This window comes from Eutrigla gurnardus, assembly GCF_963514095.1.
Source record: "Eutrigla gurnardus genome assembly, chromosome: 9".
Classification (NCBI taxonomy): domain Eukaryota; kingdom Metazoa; phylum Chordata; class Actinopteri; order Perciformes; family Triglidae; genus Eutrigla; species Eutrigla gurnardus.
Window position 1 is genome coordinate 2,230,644 of NC_139923.1, and position 18,424 is coordinate 2,249,067.

The 18,424-nt window shown below is 41.8% G+C and overlaps 1 protein-coding gene across 1 annotated transcript; it reads left to right on the forward strand.

Moving 5' to 3' along the window:
- The first annotated feature begins 5,578 nt into the window (after positions 1-5,578).
- On the forward strand, positions 5,579-15,885 carry LOC311017909 (E3 ubiquitin-protein ligase TRIM21-like). Its single transcript, XM_084016559.1, has 2 exons — positions 5,579-5,722; positions 10,102-15,885. Exon 2 carries the CDS (start codon positions 10,104-10,106, stop codon positions 11,748-11,750), a length of 1,647 nt encoding a protein of 548 aa, XP_083872685.1. The 5' UTR covers positions 5,579-5,722; positions 10,102-10,103; the 3' UTR covers positions 11,751-15,885.
- The last annotated feature ends 2,539 nt before the right edge of the window (positions 15,886-18,424 follow it).

Below are 18,424 nucleotides of genomic sequence, written 5' to 3' on the forward strand. Positions count from 1 at the left end.
CTTTTTAATGTCCGCTCTCTTTTAAATAGAACTTTTTTAATGAATGATGTGATTTTAGATAACAAGTTAGACTGTCTTCTTTTAACTGAGAAATGGCTTGGCACTGACGCACCTGCTGTTCTCACCGAGGCTTCCCCATCAAATTTAAATTTTTTATTTTCTACTAGAGAGGGTAGAAGACGGGAGGGACGGCATCGATCATAGACAACTCATTGACCTCAAATGGAGTGTTTTTTAACAGTTACTCATCATTTGAGCACCATGCCTTTACTTTTAGCAGTCCTCCAATTCTTTGCCTTACTGTATACAGACCACCCCATCACTCTAGCTCTTTTATCAGTGAATTTTCTGAACTTTTATCAATTATTCACACCTCTTTTAGCAGGATTTTAATAACTGGTGATTTTAATCTACACGTTGACGATATCTCGGATCCGATATCCAGAGAGTTTTTAAATCTTTAAAGTTGTCTTGATTTTAAGCAGCACGTCGCACAGCCAACTCACAACAGAGGACACACCCTGGACCTGGTTATAACCCATGGCCTGTCCATCGGTGTGTCCTCTGTTGTCAACCTGGCTGTGTCTGACCACTACTGTGTATCTTTTAACATCACCAGTTTTAACCAAGAGGAGGCCCCGGTGAGAACAGTGAGGAGGCCCTACCTTACTTCTGAAGTGGCTGCAAATGTTATGGAGATTTTACAGAGCACTCCTGCTGAAATTTTACCTGCACCTTGTGATTTTATTGTTGATAATTTTAACAGCAGACTGAAGTCAACTTTGGACTCAGTAGCTCCACTTTTAACTAAAACAATGAAAAGAAAACCTACACCCCCGTGGAGAAAAAACATTGAAATCAATGAACTGAAAAGAAAATGCAGGAGTGCCGAGAGAAGATGGAGGAAAAGTAAAACCTACAATAATGCAGTCAAAAAGGCACGAATTTCACATTTCTCACAACTCATCACCATCAATAAAAACAACTTCCTCTTCTCCACTTTTGATATTTTAACAGGCACTAATTCTAATAAAGTTTTTAAGACACCAACAGATGATCTTTGTGAGAACTTTGCAGACCACTTCAGAACCAAAATCAAGGACATCAGATCCTGCCTTTTATTCCATCAAGTTTTATCTGTTAACACTGAACTGTTGTCCTTGCCTGAGGTAACACTGGAGAGTTTTGCCCTGGTTGATGCAAGGACACTTGGTCGAGTTTTCTCCCAAGTAAACCCAAGCCTTTTAGATCCCATTCCCACATCACTTTTAAAATAATTTTATGGATTCTTCGAGGAACAGTTTTTAAACATCATGAATTGCTCTCTTCAGACGGGTGTCTTCCCACCGCCTTTAAAACGGCAGTGGTGAAGCCCCTTCTGAAGAAGAGCAATTTGGATCCAAGTGTTTTTAATAACTACCGACCTGTATCCAACTTACCATTTTTAAGTAACATTTTGAAAAACTGGTTTTTAACCAAGTTAACGACTTTTTAAACAGAAATAACATTTTAGAGAAGCATCAGTCTGGTTTTAGGAAAAACCACAGTACCGAGTCAGCACTTTCAAAGATTTTAAACGATATCAGGTGGAATTTAGATAATAAAAAGCTCACTGTGTTGGTTCTACTGGATCTAAGTGCAGCTTTTGATACAGTAGACCATCACATTTCATTAAATAACCTGGTGGGCATCTCTGGTACTGTTCTTAACTGGTTTTGTTCTTATCTCACAGACCGATGCTTTTATGTACGTATGGATACATGTTCCTCAGGAACCCATGAAATTGGATGTGGGGTTCCCCAAGGGTCAATTTTAGGTCCACTTCTTTTTAATCTTTACATGCTGCCCCTTGGGGACGTCATCAGGAGGCATGGCATCAGCTTCCATAGTTATGCTGACGATACTCAACTGTACATCGCCGTGTCTCCTGATGACACAGGGCCAATTGATGCCCTTTTTAACTGTATTTTAGGCATTACGTCATGGATGGCAGAGAATTTCCTACAGCTCAACCAGGACAAGACTGAGGTTTTAGTTATAGGTCCTGAAGGCCAGAGAGAGAAACTTTTACCAAAACTACAAGATCTTAAACCAGCACAGTCAGTAAAAAATCTGGGCGGGATTTTTGACTCTGAGCTGAATTTTATTCCACATATCAAAAATATGACGAAAATAGGTTTTTATCATCTTAAGAACATAGCCAGAGTCCACCCGTTTCTCTCTCAGGCCAGTATGGAGGTGCTGATGTATGCTTTTATCTCCTGTCGTTTAGATTATTGTAATGCCCTGCTTTCTGGTCTTCCCAAAAAGAGTATTTTAAATCTCCAATTATTACAGAACTCACACCTTATTTAGCTGACCTGCTTTTACCATATCAACCCTCGCGGACCCTGAGGTCACTCCTCCCAGTGTGGATGGGCCCAAAGATAGCGTTTCCTTAATCATCAGTGTCATGCCATGTCTCCCTATTGTCAGTAGTGAGAGTATGCAGGTGTGTGTGTATGTTTGTGTGTGTGTGTGTGTGTGTGTGTGTGTGTGTGTGTGTGTGTGTGTGTGTGTGTGTGTGTGTGTGCGTGCGTGTGCGTGCGTAGTATGGAGGGTGGGAGGGAGGGACTTTATTTGTAATTGTTTTTTCTATTTTCTGTAAAGCACTGTGTTACATGTCTATGTAGGAAAAGTGCTCTATAAGTAAAGTAAAGTAAATGCCAGGTTAAGTCTGAATGTAAAACTGTAGACTTTAATGCAATCCCTCTTCGTCTAGTTACCTGTGAAGGAGCTCTATCACAGGTACCTCATCAATAAAATTGACAAGAGTGACCTAGAAATGGCCCTCTTGCAGCAACAAATTCGTCAGGCTGACCTGAAAATTGAATTGCTGGAATGGTGTTTAGAGGTTGGTGCATGGTCACAGTTGAATGATGTAAATAGTTAGAACAATATTAATTCTTGCATTTGTATTTGTAGGAAATAAAGAAGGAATGATCTGAATAAGGTGTTTTTATTTGCCTCAATATTGGAAATGATGTAGGCTGCATCACATATGATCTTGACAATGCAGAGAATGAGAGATATTAGATGAAGTGTATTGTGATGTTTAGCCGTTGATATTGTAAGACAGGAGACAATGTACCTGCACATTAATGCTGTGGAACGACTTTCTGTTAATGAAGTCCCCTTCATTAACAGACGGAGCAATAATGGGGATATGCGTTCCATCAATGCAGCCTATGACATTTGGAAACCCTGCAACATAAACATTTATTCATGAGTCTGAGGTCACAGCACAATAGAATACACTGTATATAAAATATTATTTCTAATGTCAACATTAAATTAATGATTTATACCATATTATCAGTCACCTGAAATCCTGTAGAATTCCTCCTTGATGGTCCTCAGAGGTCTGTGGCCAGGGAAGATGACAAATGTGGGCAGGAGTCTTTTCAGGGCCAATGTCACCTTCCTGACAGCTCTGCACACTGTGGCTTTGCCAACCTGTTCTGCGTCGCCGATGTTATAGAGGAAACTCCCGTTAGCAAAGAATCGTAGGGCAATGCACACGATTTGCTCCATCTGCAGAGCAGGTGGACAATTTATGACATGAAAGGGTGGAGGATGTTGGTTAAATAAATAGAGTGGGAAGAAAAACGGTAACGCTCAAATAAAAAGCCGTTGGGGTATGAAAGCACGTCGATATGCGGCCTCAAAATTCTCCCCCACCCTAAGGCTACTCTGATAATTTGCACTTCCATGTCGAAAAGGGTGACGAGGAAAGGACAAGCCATTTCTCCAGAGTTGGTTCAGATTCTGGGAAAAGGCGGAGACATGTAGGAGAAACTCAGGGTTTGTTGAAGAAAACCTGCCAGCGAGCAGGTTGGGTTCACAGAGTCAGCTACCATGGTAACTGACCTAAAGGCTGAGTTACCTCTCTTTCTGGAACGGAAAACTCAGAGTATCCCTCTTCTCAGGGTTAACAAACTCAGAGTTTCAGGAAAACTTTCTGGACCGGGCCCCAGGTGCTCAGACTTCTGCATGTCCCCACCCCAGCCCCCTGACAACTTATGCCAGTTGCCTAATTGGCAAGTAACCTCAGGTGTGGCGCTCCACACAGTGACGGGGAGAAGGGGATGATGAGGGTGCCATCTGTATGGGACAAAGAAAATAGCACAAAACACACCCACAGCACTGGGGCTGTAACAGAACTAAGCAAAACAATTTGAATAAGTTATTCACACATCTACATCGCTGCACAATGAGAAAAACAGTGCAACAGTTCATTTGGTGATGTCATCTCATGATGTCATATCTGAAGCGAGCATGCTCAGAATCCTGTTTTTTGCTATTTTCAGATGAGCTGTGAGTCAGTGAGGGTGTTTTTGGCTGGACCATCGAGGGTCAGCTGTATAAGTGGCTCTGTGGCTGAATAAGTAAGTAAGTAACTGACTTACTCGGTCAGGCGAGTGTACTACATCACCATGGGGCGTTGCTCATGAAGCTGTGTGCACACTCGTCAGAGAGAATCGGATCAGCAGAAAAAGTCGTATTGAAGACTCGACACATAGACATCATTCGCTGCTGTGTGTAATGTGAAATACAAAGCTGGAGAAGTGCCCTGTTTATCAGAGCCTGAAAGTTAAATGTTGGGGTATGTTTGTACTCTTGTTTTTAAAGGTGTTGTATAAATAAAGCTTAATTTGATTTGACTATGTATTAACATTTCATACGCACAACTGCAATATGCACTAAAATCTATAATAAGGCTGGCTACTCATCTCAACAGTCCAATTCTTAGACAGATTTTATTTCGTGTGGTGTGATATAAATAATAATTACGGTTGAGAAGTTTATCTGATCTACTATTAAACACACGGTCCAGCCATATACTGTAGCCTCCTAGCTTTCACCTGATCTTGTTATCTGTAGAACTGAATTACCTCGAATTCCTTCACTTCAATGATTTATGAGACAAGATCTGCATCATCAGTGGGCACGTAGGGACCCATTTATCCTGGAGAAACACCAGCGTATTATTATGCCCATAACAATCATCTCTCAGCTCATTTAGAAAGAAGAGGCATAATTCAATTAGTTTTCATGAAATTTGGACTTGATGAAAATATCTTCTCTGGGTCGCCTGGAAGGTTTTCTCATAGATGTCAAAAGGTCCACTGAGTGCAATTTCCTATTTTTCTTCATTTCATGTACATCTCAGAGGCAAATATTGTACTTTTTACACCACTCCGTTGGTCTGACAGCTCTAGTTACTCCTTCCTGTCCCGTGAGAACCACATATCTCCAGATGAAGTGTTTCCTTTAATGTGCTGTAAACATTTTCCAACTTCTTAAGTTTAATAAACTTTTTAAAAAGCCTCTTGGATCGGCTGGAAAATGCATCGTCACAAAGTTGAAAACAGGGATGATTTTTTTTTTAGAGATACGAGGTTCTCACAGGACAGTAAGATTTTTAATGCAGGACTTTTACTTGTAGTGCAGTACTTTTAAGTCAGTAACGGATCTGAATACTTCCTCTTGTGGCCACTGAGAGGTGGAGCACCACAGAGAGGAGAGCTTCAACGTCACGTTTCCTCACATGAAAGTGAAAGTTTGTCTGAGGCAGCAGAGCTGCAGTCGAGACGAGTCTCTCCGTTTCTCTCTGAAAGCAACACCCAACTGAATCCAGCAGGTTTTTCTCAACAACACAGCAGCATCTGTCCAAACACTGGTGAGTTCACTGACCTGCAGAGAATAATGCTCGAGCTACATATCTGGTCAAGCTTCAAGGCCATTTCACACTGTGTGTGTGTGTTATTTTCTTCCGTCGTCGTTAAAAATCGTTACGCAGAGAATTATTACACACGGAGTCCGCTGCGTTTTTAATTTATATTCGTCGGGAAAATTCACAAAAAACAACTATAGTTTATAAACGGAGTGATCCAGCAGAGGGAGATTTGTGTCTCACAAAAAGCTGCGTGTTCAAAGGCCTTGACTTGACTTGGCTGCGGTCTTTCTGTTATTACACACTTCACACTTTAAATACTTTAATGGCTATGCAAGAAAATGCAATTTTCTTGAGATTAAAAATAATCGTTTAAATAGACATGTGTTATTCAAGGTACAACATCCAACGGGATGAAAACAAATGTGTCTCTCGCCATCAGATGTGTTACATTTACTCCGTTACATTTAAATCAATAAAGTAATAAGCGAACTACGTTCCGCTCGTTAATTTGATTGATTACTCATTTTTTTATTCAATGCGCGATCTGTTGATTTTTGTCCGAGGCTTCCGTCAAAGCCTCTCACGTGACTCCGTTTCCCCAATCAAATGCAGCCAGGCAGTCAAGATGAGCCTGGTGAAACATAGCAGCTCAGTGAGCTCACCGGGGAGGATGAGACTACAAAGCCGGGGTGCAGTCGAATAGACTTTTTTGCTTAGGAAGGTTCCTAACTGAAGAAGTGACCCGGAAGTAAACAAGTGGCCGCCATGATAAGAGCTGTTCGAATTCTCTAAATGCAAAGGAAAGGAGCTCCAATGCTTCCTTTCAGAGCTTCTTTAGCATAGGATGCAACGGACCTTCCTATGCGATAGGAAAGGAGATTACGCCGACCCACAATTCTTTGCGAGAGCAACATTTAAAGTGACGCACACCTCGGCCGTTCATGAAAACAAACGTGCATTTACATATTTAACAATGACTTTCATCCAGACATATAGTAATTGGAATTGTGTTGATAAATGTGTATGAACAGTGATACTAATTGACTGGTTTTTTTTTATTTATTTCAATCATGTTACAAGCTTTACAAAAATGAAACTAAAACCACAAATGAAACATACAGCAAACGGTCAAACAGGAAGGAGGAGCTGCTGGACCTGAAGCCGGTCAGCTGCTTATAAAACCAACATGTGGAGAAGTGGACGATGCGCTTTTTGTAGTCCATTATTGTAGTTTCTCCAGCGCAGACGCACGTCAATCACCAGTACCGATCATCAGCTGTCAATCATCAGCGGCCGCGTTATAATGACGTAGCTTAGAGAAAGTACGGTCGGATTCTCTGAGCACCGCGGTCGTCTTTTCCTAAGTCCTTTTGAGTTCTCCTATCGCCTTTCCTTAACCCCATGACGTTTTCCCCAGTGGTCAAGGAATAGGAGTTAGGAATAGGAGTTAGGACCTTATTTTTTGACTATTGGACTGCACTCCCGGTCTCAACGCCTTTTCTTTGACCTCGTGACGTTTTCCCCGAAAGGTGGGAGGGGAACTCATCAGAATTCAGGGGTGCAGTCGAATATTCAAAAAATAAGGTCCTAACTCCTATTCCTAACTCCTATTCCTTGACCTCTGGGGAAAACGTCACGGGGTTAAGGAAAGGCGATAGGAGAACTCAAAAGGACTTAGGAATAGTCGACCGCGGTTTGTAACATCATTGAAATAAATAAAAAAAAAAGCATTCAATTATTATCACTGTCCACACATTTATCAACACTATTCCAATTACTCTGTCTGCATGAAAGTAATTGTTAAATATGCAAATACACATATTGTTTGTTTTCATGAACGGCCAAGGTGTGCGGCACTTTAAATGTTGCTCTCGCAAAGAATTGTGGGTCGGCGTAATCTCCTTTCCTATGGCATAGGAAGGTCCGTTGCATCCTATGCTAAAGGAGCTCTGAAAGGAAGCATTGGAGCTCCTTTCCTATGCATTTAGAGAATTCGAACAGCTCTTATCATGGCGGCCACTTGTTTACTTCCGGGTCACTTCTTCAGTTAGGAACCTTCCTAAGCAAAAAAGACTATTCGACTGCACCCCTGGAAAACTCCTATTCCTATCTCCTATTCCTTGACCTCTGGTGAAAACGTCACAGGGTTAAGGAAAGGCGATAGGAGAACTCAAAAGGATTTAGGAATAGTCGACCGCGGTGCTCAGAGAATCCGACCGGACTTTCACTAAGCTACGTCATTATAACGCGGCCGCTGATGATTGACAGCTGATGATCGGCACCGGCGATTGACGTGCGTCTGCGCTGGAGAAACTACAATAATGGACTACAAAAAACGCGTCGTCCACTTCTCCACATGTTGGTTTTATAAACAGCTGGTTCACTGACCGGCTTCAGGTCCAGCAGCCCCTCCTTCCTGTTTGACCGGTTGCTTTATTTACTTTTCATTTGTGGTTTTAGTTTCGTTTTTGTCAAGTTTGTAACATGATTGAAATAAATAAAAAATATCATTCAATTATCACTGTCTACACACATTTATCAACACTATTCCAATTACTATATGTCTGCATGAAAGTTAATGTTAAATATGCAAATAGGCATATCGTTTGTTTTCATGAACGGCCGAGATGTGCGGCATTTTAAATGAGACGTGTGGGATGGTGTATTGGTGCAGTTGGATTAAGTCAGGTGGCACAGCAAGCAGTCTGCAATTCTGCAATTATTATATTTGCATTCAACATTTTTGTTCAACCAGAGTGTATTCAAGATCACAAGGAGAGAGTGACTTATTAAGGTGCCGGTTGATGGAAATGATCAGGGTCCAGAAAAATATGTCTGGAAAATGATGAGCATCACATTAATGACATATGAGTGCATATATTGTCTTATTTTATCAAGTAAAATATAAGTTATAGGTTTACTATAACTTATATTATAGGGGGGGGGGGGGGGGGCAAACGGGCTTTGGCCGGTTGTACATACGTCATCACGTCCTAATACTACACACACATGGCGTGATGTTGTTTTTAAGGAGCGCCGTCTCTGCTTATATTTCTCGACAACACTCGACCTGCATCAGCGCATGTGCGCACGAGCGGATCTGTGCGAGCAGACAGCGCGAGCGCAGCGGGTTTTGGACGGAGACACACAGCGGCATTTTTATTATGTAAAAATAAATAATAATAATAATGTAATAAAATAAATATTATGGACCCTATGGACCGGTTCCGCTCACACCACGAGTCTGAAGAGTGCAACAGCTTATCAAAATACAGTGTCAACGTTCCGTGTTTTCAAAGTAGAAAGCGACATCGTGGTGGTTTAACGAGGCGGAACGGCATCAGAACAACATCAAGCGCGAGTACACGGAAGAAGAACGTAGCGGGAGCGCGCGGCGAGGATTGTTGCGGCCGCGCGTCTTGCGGAGCAAGTCTGCTGTGCTGCGCGGAGGCGCTCCTAATGTAAATGATTATTGATTTATGAATGAATTGATAGGTGGCTTATTTTTGGTATATTGATTTTTTTTTGGCCTGGCGGCAGGTCTCCTTGGCCTGGCGAGCCGCCAGGCCTGTACAATGGTAGGGGAAACACTGCACACATACATGTATATGTGTGAGTGTGTGTGTGCGCGCGGTTTGATAAAAGTATCAAACCAGGTTCAAATGCACCAGAATACAGGAAGTTACATTTGTTATTTTGTAGAGATTTAATTTATTATTGTTTTAGTGAGAGGGATATTGTTTGGCAATATTTTAATTTGCACATTGATATTTTGTCTATTTTATGTTCATGCTCTGATCATTGAAACAGTTAATCAGAAGTTATTCAGGAGTTACTCAGTACTTTAGTAATACTTTCTTACATTTAAGTACTTTTTACAGTACAGTTTTTGGTTACTCTACAAACCTCTACTCGCCATTGACTACTGTACATATTTGTCCCAAAATAAAAAAAATATGACTTTGCCTCTCTATGGAGGAAGCGATAACCGAGTAACTCGTCGTCTGTTTAAAGAGCCGGAGGAAAAATGAACTGCAGTGATGTGTTGTTAAGGGGACCAAAGAGTGGGTATTTCCTAGACCAGCGAGGTTCTGGTATGGGGGGCAGCTAATCGAACTCTGTGCTAAACACACTAGCGTAGCTAACTACTTTCTTTTCAGCCGTCCCAACACATCCACTGAGAAAGCCTGCATATTTTTTTTTATAAATATATCAATATTTGAGGTCAGTGTTTTGATGTGTTGCAAGAGGAAGCTATACAATATATTCCCGTATCGACACTTTGTCCCACCCCTATCGCTGAACTGTTCATCTGAGCTCTCTATCACTAGCAGCAAATTGCAATTATATTGCATAATAACAATTTTTTTCTCATTTTGTAGAGATGGCGGCTGCCAGCTGTGTGCTGACTGAAGATCAGTTTTTGTGCTCCATCTGTCTGGATGTGTTCACTGATCCAGTCACCATACCATGTGGACACAACTTCTGTCAAACCTGCATCACCGAACACTTGAATTTCAATGTCCATTGTCAGTGTCCCAACTGTAAGGAGGTCTTCAACATCAGACCTGAGCTGCGGGTCAATACTTTCATCTCTGAGATGGCTGCTCAGTTCAAACAGTCATCTCAACAGAAAGCCAGCAGCAGCAGCTCAGAGCAACAAGAGTCCAAACCAGGAGAAGTTCCCTGTGACGTCTGCACTGGAACCAGACTGAAGGCCCTGAAGTCCTGCCTGGTGTGTCTGGTCTCCTACTGTGAGACTCACCTGGAGCCTCATCTGACAACGTCAGGCCTGAAAAGACACCAGCTGATCGACCCTGTGGAGAACCTGGAAGGCAGGATGTGTACGAAGCACGATAAACCTCTGGAGCTGTTCTGTAAGACCGACCAGATGTGTGTCTGCATGCTCTGCAGCGTTTTAGACCACAAGACCCATATTGTTGTTCCTCTGAAAGATGTATGTGAAGGAAAGAAGGCCGAGCTGGGGAAGACAGATGCTGAAATCCATCAGATGATCCAGAAGAGACAACTGAAGCTCCATGAGATCAAACAGTCAGCGGAGCTCAGTAAGGAAGATGGAGACAGAGAGATGGCAGATGGTGTTCAGGTCTTCACCGCTCTGAAGGAGTCTGCTGAGAGAAGCCAGGCCGAGCTCATCCACACCATCAAAGAGAAGCAGAGGAAGACAGAGAAACAGGCTGAAGGCTTCATCAAAGAGCTGGAACAGGAAATCTGTGAGCTGAAGAAGAGAAGCACTGAGGTGGAGCAGCTCTCACGCTCTGAGGACCCCCTCCATCTCCTCCAGAGCTTCCCATCCCTAAAAGCTGCTGCACCCACCAAGGACTGGACAGAAGTCAGCTTCTCTCCACCTTCGTATGAGGGGACTGTGGTTCGAGCTGTGAATCAGCTGGAGGAGACACTCAGTAAACAGATGCAGAAGCTGCTCGCTGAGGCCGAACTGAAGAGGGTCCGGCGGTCTGCGGTGGATGTGACACTCGATCCTGATACAGCACATCCCAAACTCATTCTGTCTGATGATGGGAAACAGGTTAGACATGGGGATGTTCGGAAGAAGCTCCAAGACAATCCAAATAGATTTGATCATTGTGTTGGTGTCTTAGCAAAGCAGAGTTTGACTTCAGGAAGGTTTTACTACGAGGTTCAGGTGAAAGGGAAGCCTAAGTGGGAATTAGGAGTGGTGAGAGAGTCCATCAACAGGAAGGGAGAAATCACGGCGAGCCCTCAGAATGGCTACTGGACCATATGGTTGAGGAATGGAAGTGAGTACAAAGCTCTTGCTGATCCTGAAGTCCAACTCTCTCTGAAGTCTCAGCCTGAGAAGGTGGGGGTGTTTGTGGACTATGAGGAGGGTCTGGTCTCCTTTTATGATGTTGGCGCTGAAGCTCTGATCTACTCCTTTACTGGCTGCTCCTTCACTGAGAAACTCTACCCATACATGAGTCCCAATCTCAGTGATGGTGGTAAAAACTCTGCCCCTCTGATCATATTTCACATCAGTCACACAGAGTAGAACAACCAGTGTTGGCCAAGTTACTGCATGAACCAAAATATAAGGTTTGTGCAGAGATGCTCACAGTCGGCATTTATTATTCACGTTTCAAATGAGGGTGCCAAATATTATACTGAAGCTGCAATTCCATGCCGTCCTGATAGATAATGAGGACCATTTAGGACCCTGTCTGTCTCGTCATCACCCTGAGGACACAGTCATTCATACGCCCGACATGATATTCACCTGAAATTTCATCAAAGTTCACCTCAGGATCTAGTGAAGCTAATTCTGCTTTTTTGACTTGTATTCTCTCTACTGGCCATCAGGGGGAAACTGATTGTATAAAAGTCTATGAGAGAATGACCCTTCTTCTTACTAGATTTATTATCTCAGTAAACATGGATTTATGGTCTCAATCACTAGTTTCTTTTCTGTGTAACATTGCTACTTACTACTATGACAGATTTGACAGCACTGATTGATATGATCGATTAAGTCGATAGTGTAATTTATTCCTATGACTGCAATAGCTGCATTCAAGACAGTGTAAAATCAGACAACTGTTACAGCCCACCTGGTTAGTATAGGTTTCATTATTTCATTGTTTCTATCTGCAAGAAAATACTTCTGAATCAAGAGCTTGTTTGAGGTGTGGCCTGATAAATCAGAATCAGAATTCCTTTATTGTCCCTCAACGGGGAAATTTGTTTGCCACAGCAGCCAAAGCACAGTATGTTACAAGAAACACAATAGTAATAATATCAATAGCAAAAATTAACAATATAAATTAAAAAATGTAAAAAATAGAATAGAAATAGAGTAGACTTGTTATATACATATAAACATGATATTGTAAAAACAACATACAACATACAAAAATTAATTAAATTAAAAACCTTTTATTCTTTGATTGTATTTATTCTTACGTGGTTTTACACAACAAATATCCATCACAACTCTTTGTGTTGTTTTCATTTCATATTGTCCACCTCTCAGCAGACTGTTGGTAGAGCTTGGAAAATCCTCAATAGAATAAAAACAGAAAGTTTCCACCGCATATCTTAAAGTCCCAGTCGGCAAGTCTGGCGGATCGAGGGCACTCAGATTTTGAATGTTTACAACTCTCACGCTCCTCCCCCACGACCACCGAGCTCCTTCCCCTCGACTTCGTGCCTTTTGAAATCCCTTAGATCACGCCACCTTTGAAACGCAGGTCCGATGTTGACTCTGGTTTTATCACGGGCACCGTCGCCATCTTTCTTTTTTCCTTCTTTTCCACCGGTGTTTTCTTTTCCTTGGTTGTTTTGACCTCCTCGTTTCGGTTTTTAACAAGGAATTGGAAGCTTGTTGCTGCTTCCCTCCGCCTCCCCCCTGTGATAGTGGTACGACCCGAGGGGGGAGGGGCTCTGTGTGTACACGAACACAGCCCTGCATGCTGATTGGACAGGATGATCTGGGGGCTGTCGATTTTTTGCAAAACAAACAACAGGCTCTACGTGCACGTAGAGGCGCGCTTTTTTTTCTAAAACCGGATGATTTATGTTGTTCTATCGGAGTGTAGTGTCAGCTTCAGTGAATATGATCAAACAAATGTTGCCGACTGGGACTTTAAGTATTGTACTAAAGTAGAAGTACCTCAAAATTGTGTTTTTGATTTTCTGTTACTTTCTACTGATCCACTAGACTACATTGTCTGACAGCTTAGTTAACTCACAGATAACAGTTTTTCACCCCCTTCCTGTATAGTGAAAACCTCGTAACTCCAGATGTATTAATGTTGAATGTTTGTGATGTTTCCTTTATGTGTTCAGGAGTTTCTCCTACTTCTTAAGCTACATAGACTATTTTAAAAAGGGAACATATACCTGCGCAATCAATACTTTTACTTTGAGTAAAGTTAATTTTACTGATAATAATTACATATTTTTGACAGTATAGTATATGAATACTTCCTCCACCACAGGAAATTGGTGAAATACTTGGACAGGAACTAGCCAGCAGTCATGCTGTCCACAGGAAAAGGCTAATTTCCAAATGTCTCTGTTCCAGATGTAACATTAAAGTTACAATAAAGCAAACGACATGTAAAATCATGACAGGAGAAGGAAAGTGAAATGTAAAGCAACCATAAAGAGCTCAAAGTGGGTAAAGAAAGTGGCGTGCACAGCAGGAAGTGATGCCAACAATAAAGGTCACACAAAATCAATGAGCAGCTATACATAACAGACAATCATATTACTTTATTGAAGATAAGACAAATATTAAGGATGAGGGCACATTGAGGACAGACACTATACATAGAGCAAAATCCTGCCCTGAATCCCCTCTGAACCAGAGAACCAAGACCGTGTTCTTCCCTGTAAAACTGAACTTCGTTCAGGGACAAAACTTCGCCTCTGGATGAGCCGCTCGTCCGAACTTTGATGCCCCATCCATCTTCCTCGGGCCAGTGGACACGGGGGTCGATCAGTGCCGATACCGTCGAGTCACCGAGCTGCACAGAACGTCTTAATAAGCACCGTCATGGATGGAAACAGCTGCTGGGGCATCAATACACAGAGAAGACAGCAAGGAGAGAGCTGGACAGAGTTAGAGTCCTGGAGTGCTGGAATGTAACCAACTATATTTAATCAAGCATTGCGCTCAAGTACACATTTGAGGTACTTGTAATTAATCTAGTCTTTTCATCTAACGCCACTTTCTACCTCTACTCCAATTCAGAGAGAAATATTTCATACTTTTTACTCCAGGTCAATGACTTGACAGCTTTAAACACACATTTTAAGACTTAACAGCTGAAGCAATTAGTTTAACTATTTCTCAAATGTGAAGATTTGCTACTTTTCCTTTTAATAATATTAATATTTCAAAATATATACAAAACAAACAATATGATGGTGTCACTTTGGGATCTGGCTAATTGTGACTGCATTTCTAATTTTTTTTACCAAACAATAAATCGATTATTGGAGAAATAATCAGCAGATGAATCTATAATTGTGAAAGTTAGATTTACATTTTTTTTTTCAGTCCAGAAAAACACAAGTGCACCTCAATCATTACTGAACCACAACGGTGCATTTGGGCTGTAAATACTTTGGGAACCTATATTTCTTTCAGCCTTTCTTTTCATTTTTCTTTTCTTTTTTGCAAACACTAAACACAAAATAATCTATCTGAGAGGACTTACTCGTGCCAGATGAACCTTTGAACGACAGTGTTGATGAATGTGTTTTTTCAATGTTCTTTTTCTTCTGACTAATTTAACTGCATGCCTGTAAATAATTACACGCAAGTAAACGTTATATTATTATTATTATATATTATTATATTGTTATTTTATACACACAATACACAGGTGGTGTCAAGAATTGCCTGGGTTGAATTTCAAAATGAAGAATATTTATGAATTTGTTTCTTGAAGAGAGACAGATATTGCTCTGTTGGCTCTATAGCTGCCCTTCCCCCCTCCTCTCGCCATTGCCTCTCTCTCCCTCCCTACTACTCTGCACTTTCAGGAACACCAGTAGAGTCTCACTATCCTCCGGCCTCTTCCTGTTTGGCTGGCTGGCCCTGGCTTCTTCTGCAGAAAGGCCAGAGGTTGACGTGCTGACTGTGCCACCTGTAGTGAGTGGGGTTTGCCGCAACAACCAGGATGGGACTAATTGAGTGCTGCCCCTGGAGTGCAGCATCCATAGCAATGTAGCACTGCCAGGTGGCATCAGTCACACTGCCGGCCTCTACCCCTTTGCCTGCGGGTGGGTCCCTAAGCTTCTGAAAATAGGGTATTAATTACTACTCTGTGAAACTAATAGACACATCATGTAATTCCATCCTTGTTGTCTGTGGTAAGTTTCATATTTTTGGCCTGGCGATGAATAGTCCCCTTGTTTTTTGTTTGTTTGTCCCTGCTGCTTTTAAATGTACAATACAAATAAAGTTGACTTAATTTGTCTTGACTATGCATAACAATTTGATATCCACTACTCCATTGACAAACTGCACTGTGTACAATAACCTAGAATATGGAAAAATACTGGCTACTCATCTCATCTGCCCACCAACAGTCCAGCTCTTACCTCCATAGCAGCTGACATGTCCCTTTGGTACAACTCCTGTTGTTTTTAAATGTGCTATACAAATAAAACCTCACAATGGCTTATGGTTTCTATTGATTGCAGCACTCGGTCGGGAAGAACTGAGTTAATGGGATTGGTCACAGCAGCACTCGTCAATAAGAGAGTACTGGGTAGTCGCAATAGTTTATGGGATTGGTTGATTGTACGGTCTGAGGCACCACAGCACTCGGTTGCAAAGAGAGTCGGCCTGCTGGGTGGGATTGGTTCAAAACCTGCTGGTACCAGCTTTTGTTTGGGTAAGTGAGCTATGACAAGAGTCGCTGTATCGCTGTGGACTCAGTCTTGTGGACAGCTATTGCAGTTGTCACGGGCCATGGTGCTGTGTGAGTGTTTTGAGACATGCTCAGGCCCTAGTGGACCAGGAGACTAATGTTAGACACTATAGAACAAAATGGGCTCCCTTCCAAAGCCGTTGCCTCTGTAATAGCAGGTTATGTATTTCCATTAGTGGACATTTCTACATTTGACAAAGAGTCGACCCATTTGCATGCCGACTCACGATGCTACAGGTTCAGTGGATTTCAAAGAACCAGCTCTTCGGACGGACCGTCATGTCTATTGTATTTGTCTTTGAGGTTGTTCCACTTCTGTGTTTTGCAGTTACCGCGAGGCCAGAAGTGGTAACAAAGTCCCTGGGCAAACAAAAACAACATAACACAAGAGTGACACATTGGCATCTCAATAAGATATTATTTATTATAGATGGAGACTGCCTAAATCTGGCTCCACACACACGCACACAAATCCATTTTCGCTAAACGCAGATTCATTAATGGATAGATGTTACATTATTGGAATTACATAATACATACATTACTACACAATAATGATAACAGATGTTTCTTTTCCATGGTCAAAGCTACAAAGCCACAAAAGAAGACAGGTACGGAAGCCCAGATGTGCCAAACCATGGAGAGAATTTGTCAACAGACATGTTTTCAATTTACAGCTGGTGTGGCGGGTTTAAAGACCTGTCAATCAATCTGTCAGAACATCAGGATCAAATCAGTATTCAGCCCTACGTGTACTGTACAAGCCAAAGTCATGTGTTAACAGACTTGTCAATCGAACATACAGAGCACGGAGTCATCAGCTTATCGATCAGCTGATTCATAAACACAGCATGAAAATATTCAGCTGTTCCACATTTGCATGATGGAATGAACATTGAATATCTGTCAGCCTCCACACTCATTAGCATATTAAACGCCTTCAATTAGCTTTGACACAATTGGCTGCTGAGCTTGCAAAAAATAAATCTTTGTACAAGGTTACTGTGTGTGTGTGTGTGTGTGTGTGTGTGTGTGTGTGTGTGTGACAAACTGCAGTCTAAGCAGGTAACATGCAAAGCAGCTGATTCAATAAGAAAATTAATAACAGCAGGCCAAACTGAGTGGTGATGAAGGTGGTTTTTTTTGTTTTTTATCATTTGAAACTTTTTTAATTAGATTGACTTTTTAATAGATGACAGGATATGAGAGCTGAGGAATGACATGCAACAATGGTCTAATTTTTGACTTTGGAAAAAGTTGTTTGCAGTGATGTCAGAGACCCATGACAAGGTTTTTTTTTCCTCTTTTCTCACCTAGAGCAAAGGTCAAACTGCACACAACACACAAACACAATAGACCTTCATGCCCGGAGCCCAACCAGAGCACTCTGGAGGTACCTATTAACTTGAACTGCATTTGTAAACCTTTAATTGTTGTCATTGTTTCTTTCTCTTGCCTTGTCATGTATCATATATAGGATCAATAACGGAATGTTAAGTATTTATGGAATGGACCACCGGAGGAAAATAGGAAGGGGGGGGGGGGGGGGGTTCCTCAACTTTTGTCATGAAAACAGCAACATTTCAAATATAGTATTTTATTGCGGGAGGACAGCGTGAGAGTTAAAGGGACGAGAGAGAGACAACATGCTTTAAAAGAGGACCGCAGGGCGGATTCAAACCTGGGACTGCTGCAGGGAGCCTTGGTACATGGGGCAGTAACTCTACCACTGAGCTATCAGCGCACTTATGACATTCATGTAATCAATCATATCTAGTAGTGCTCTTATGACAGGGCAGTCATATTATACGACTATTAACTCACACATTCACACACACACACACAGTTTTTGCGACTGGAGCAGATGTTCGTCACACGATGTTCTTGATGTGAAATATTAATAACTGACCATTCGTCACTCGATATTTGGGATGTGACATATATAGTTGATACATTTTCGGGGGGGGGGGGGGGGTCATATTAATTCTGCCATGTTGATTGCAGGGTCATGTCAAAATAAATGATATCAGGGGGTCTTAACATAAATAACGAACAATCCCTAACCAAAATCCCTTTCATAGATCCATAAGGCTCGTTCATGGTCTTGTGATTTTCTCTTCAGTTCCTATTTAATCTAGTTATTTTGGAGTTTCTGTCTCCTGTTGAGTTTCTGTTTTATTTTATTTTACTTCCTGTTCCCTGTATGAACCCCTCCTCTCGTTTCAGGTGTCTTGACTTCCCCACTCTCATGTGTGTCTCAGTCTGTGTGTGTGTTTTGGTG